The 3,731-nt window shown below is 35.2% G+C and overlaps 1 protein-coding gene across 4 annotated transcripts in view; it reads right to left on the bottom strand.

Annotated features, from left to right (window-relative positions):
* The window catches only part of LOC105153867 (uncharacterized), a 58,291-nt gene that overhangs the window by 1,282 nt on the left and 53,278 nt on the right, over positions 1–3,731 (bottom strand). For 2 of the 4 annotated variants that reach the window (XM_087412129.1, XM_087412128.1), the window contains 2 exons: positions 2,524–2,699; positions 254–536 (listed from right to left, as the gene is read on the bottom strand). In XM_087412129.1, coding sequence (XP_087268255.1) covers positions 254–536; positions 2,524–2,699 — 459 coding nt within the window. Of the gene's footprint in view, positions 1–253; positions 537–1,846; positions 1,933–2,523; positions 2,700–3,731 lie in introns of those variants that run through there. The other 2 variants (XM_087412131.1, XM_087412130.1) reach the window with 2 other exon arrangements.

Raw genomic sequence — 3,731 nt, 5'->3', positions numbered from 1 at the left:
CTACATTAACAACAAAATAATTTTTTTATAAGATTATGATATGAGTACATGTACAGTTTCATGTACAAAATTAATGTGATAAAATAAGCGAGCATATTTTATCTGGATAAGTGTTTCGCAAAAACTTTGTAAAAGAGAATTCAAGGCAGAAAAAATCTGATTAGTAAAAAATAAAAAACTGTACAACTTCTAAGTTTTTTAATAATCGAATGTTAATTAATATTACTTAATTAATAGAAATGTATGTATATACCTGGTTCAAGCTTGACGCTATTATTATTATTATTATTATTGTTTGTGCATTGCGCGACATTGCCAGAAAGAGGCGTATCGCTGCTTTTCATTCCACCCTTAGGCTTCCGTTTGCGCGTTTGAATGCTGTCTTTCTTCATAGTCGACGGCCTGTTGACGCCATGCAACTTGAAGTAAAGACCGCAGGCATTGCACACCGGTTCACCCTGTGCGTTACGACGCCATAGAGACGTCATCGTAGTTTCACAGTTGCTGCAAGAGAGACCAACGCGTCTCGTGGCAGACTAAAAAGATATAAAATTGTTATTTATACGTTATTACCTTCAGCAAAAAAGAACAAAAAATGAATAGGAATTTCGTAGCCGAGAGTCTGTTAAAGTCGTGTAATGATGGATTGTATTGCTCTTAAGAGATATACGATTATATTACAGGATTGTGAATACGAAACGTAAGAATCAATTTAATATTATGAATGATGATGAAAATATACACAAAATATGAAAAAGGTTTGTGATATAAATTTCGGAGGAAGCTAATATATCATATAAGGGTATTATCGGAAAAAATGTTTTAATATTTGAATCTTTAAGAAAAAAAACTTATGATTGTATATGTCGGATCAATCGCTTTCCCCATTGAGTCATTAAATTACGTTTTGATGCGAACTCGGGAAAGGATCAGGTTAAATTACCGTAATTATAGAAAGTTTTCTGTGCAAGGTACCGTAGAGATCGCGGAGCAGAAAAGTAAGCCACCCTCGGTCACGGAGATCACGTGAGCCTGGAAAAACTCAACAGACACAAAGAATCATTCCGTGTGATCGGAAATTGAAAGATAAAACGTACTTTACAACAGGCTGCACGTGATTTCGGGAAGGAGAGTGCTCGTACAATGGGTATAGTGGCACCTACGACTCAAATTGTTTTCTACTAGATATGCGCCACCGATGACGAAAACAGTCAAGGATGACTGTCTTCATCTCGATAATCAATAGACATTTAGTATTATGATGAATGAATTCAAAGAAAGCGTGATGTTAACGCGTAAAAATATGGGAATAAAAAAATTAAAAGGGAAAGTAGTCGGGACAGGGAGAAAATTGTCGATCCTTGACCAAAAGCAGTTTTCTAGCACTAAACTTTAATATATTTAATTTAATCGCAATATTATATTAATTTATATCATATTTATTACTGATTTTTTTGTCAAATCTTCATTTATTTATATCTACACAGTTTTTACGATACTTGATTAAAATAACATCACTTTTAAAAGTGTTAATAGTACAAACTCTACTGCTCCTCAGCCGCAATAACGAATCGACGATAATGATGATGAATTGAAGAAATATACGGTAAGAGTAATGATGAACTATGGAACAAGGAGTCCTAATGATAAGAATGGATAAAGAAAGAGAGACATCAAGACAAAATTGTTACAATTGTTACAATTGTTATTATTAGAACAAAAGAAAGGAAAAAAACAGACAGAGAGAGAGAGATAGAGAGAGAGAGAGAGAGAGAGAGAGAGAGAGAGAGAAAGAGACAGAGAGAGAGAGACAGAGAGAATGTTGACTTGGGAGGATGACACCTACCAAACGACGGCTCGATTTCTCCTCGAGGGCGCGACGGGTGCCACTATACCCACAGAAGTCTTTGTAGAAATTGCCCTGGTCCGCCACTGAAACAGACATGAGGCCATACGTTAGGGGTGCTTTTTTCCTGCGTGTATTAAATATACACGATGATACATCGAGTAAGAGGCGAGTTTGGCATCGCAAGGTGCCAGGAGAATTCATTTTGTCACGGTCAGAGATGCGATTACTGAACATCTCTCGGACTTACAAAAGGGCAGAACATCACGGGCGAATTTCCACATAGGCTCCTGGACAGTAACGAGAATGAGCGAGAAAGTATTCTATTGTTTATCTCTCTCTGTCTCTTTCTCTCTTATATCCCTTTCGAATGTACAGTTGCGTGCAGTATAATTCGTGAAATCAACGGTTTGCAAAATCAACCGTTTGTATCAGATTCGTCCAGTTCATGTTTTTTAATGTTTAAAAAAAAAACACTCTAATCCTTTTCTACAAATTTTATAAATAATAGCAATGAAAGTTAAACGACAAAACATAAAATACAGAGTCCCGACGTAGTAGCACTACACAGAGTCTTCAATTTTCTGAATATCGCAAATGACTTTGCCAAACCGTTTCATTCCCGAATCATGATGATGATCAACATCGCGATGGAGTTGTCGTGAAGCCTTCCTTACCAAGCGACGTGGTTGTTTAACTAATGGACGATTCATTCCGTTCATCTTATGGTAGAGACCGCATGCGTTGCAGAGGTAATGCCCGGTACCATCTCTACGCCATAAGGGTGTGGAAATCGCGCCGCAATTCACGCACTCACGGCCCTCCGTAAAGTACTCTGCTTCGATGTTGTGCACTGTGTTTCATTCACACTGAATTTCTTAGAAAGATTAGACAGGTGCATCGCACGCAATAAATATGCACACATATATAACAGCATTTATGTCAACGTTCTACTTTTCTAAAATAATTAAATAATATAATTTAATCACCTGAAGTGAAAGATATTGGCTGTGAATGTGCTATTTGTGATTTTAAAAGCATAATGTATCGTCGACTGTTAATAATATCAATTCATTTAGAAAGATTAGATTAACGCAAATGTCAACATCTACATTTTTATTTTCATACTTGTATGCAGTAAATAATAACGGTTATAATATCACCAAGTAGCTAAAACAATTATGCAATTGCAGTTAAGTACTTCATACCTGGTTACTCCATCTTACGTATCCTAACTACATAATTACTGAACTCATAAATAGATATATTTTGTGTGTGTGTGTGTGTGTGTGTGTGTGTGTGTGTGTATGTGTGTGTGTAATATTAATAAAAAAAAATTAATAATTTAATGGAACATATTATAGCATTAATTTGATTAAAAATAAGTATAATCAACTAAATAAAAAATTTGCCTTTACAAATAAAAATAAGAAATGTTCGAAAAAATGTATTATAAGCCTTCTCTTTGATTACATCTTTCTTTATTGAAAAAAAATTTATTTACTTTCCAAACTTTTACTACTTCCATTTCCTGTACAACAAATTTTTTTTCCCTTAAAAAAAGCAAAATGCGATATAGAATAAAATATAAAGATGCATTCTTTTCTTTTCCCTTTCGTTACATAAATCTTCTTTTTTATCAGAAAAATAAATTGCATAACATTCATGCGTGCTTCCGGTATAAAATGATACGAATTAACGATGCATTCGCGCGACCAGGTAAAAGGCACAGAACTATACATGTGTCTTTGACGGGAGCAACCATATCTACAGTGGCCTCTTTTTACGTGACCACTCGGAAACAATTGTTTCGTTAGTTCGCAACATTCCCCCACTTCCATTACGTGACTATGAATATGCATAGTTTCTCAGACCGAGCGCAACG

This window comes from Acromyrmex echinatior, chromosome 12 (assembly GCF_024713525.1).
Source record: "Acromyrmex echinatior isolate Ae372 chromosome 12, ASM2471352v2, whole genome shotgun sequence".
Lineage (NCBI taxonomy): Eukaryota > Metazoa > Arthropoda > Insecta > Hymenoptera > Formicidae > Acromyrmex > Acromyrmex echinatior.
Note: the sequence above shows the minus strand (reverse complement) of the source record. Positions and strands in the feature narration are given on the sequence as shown.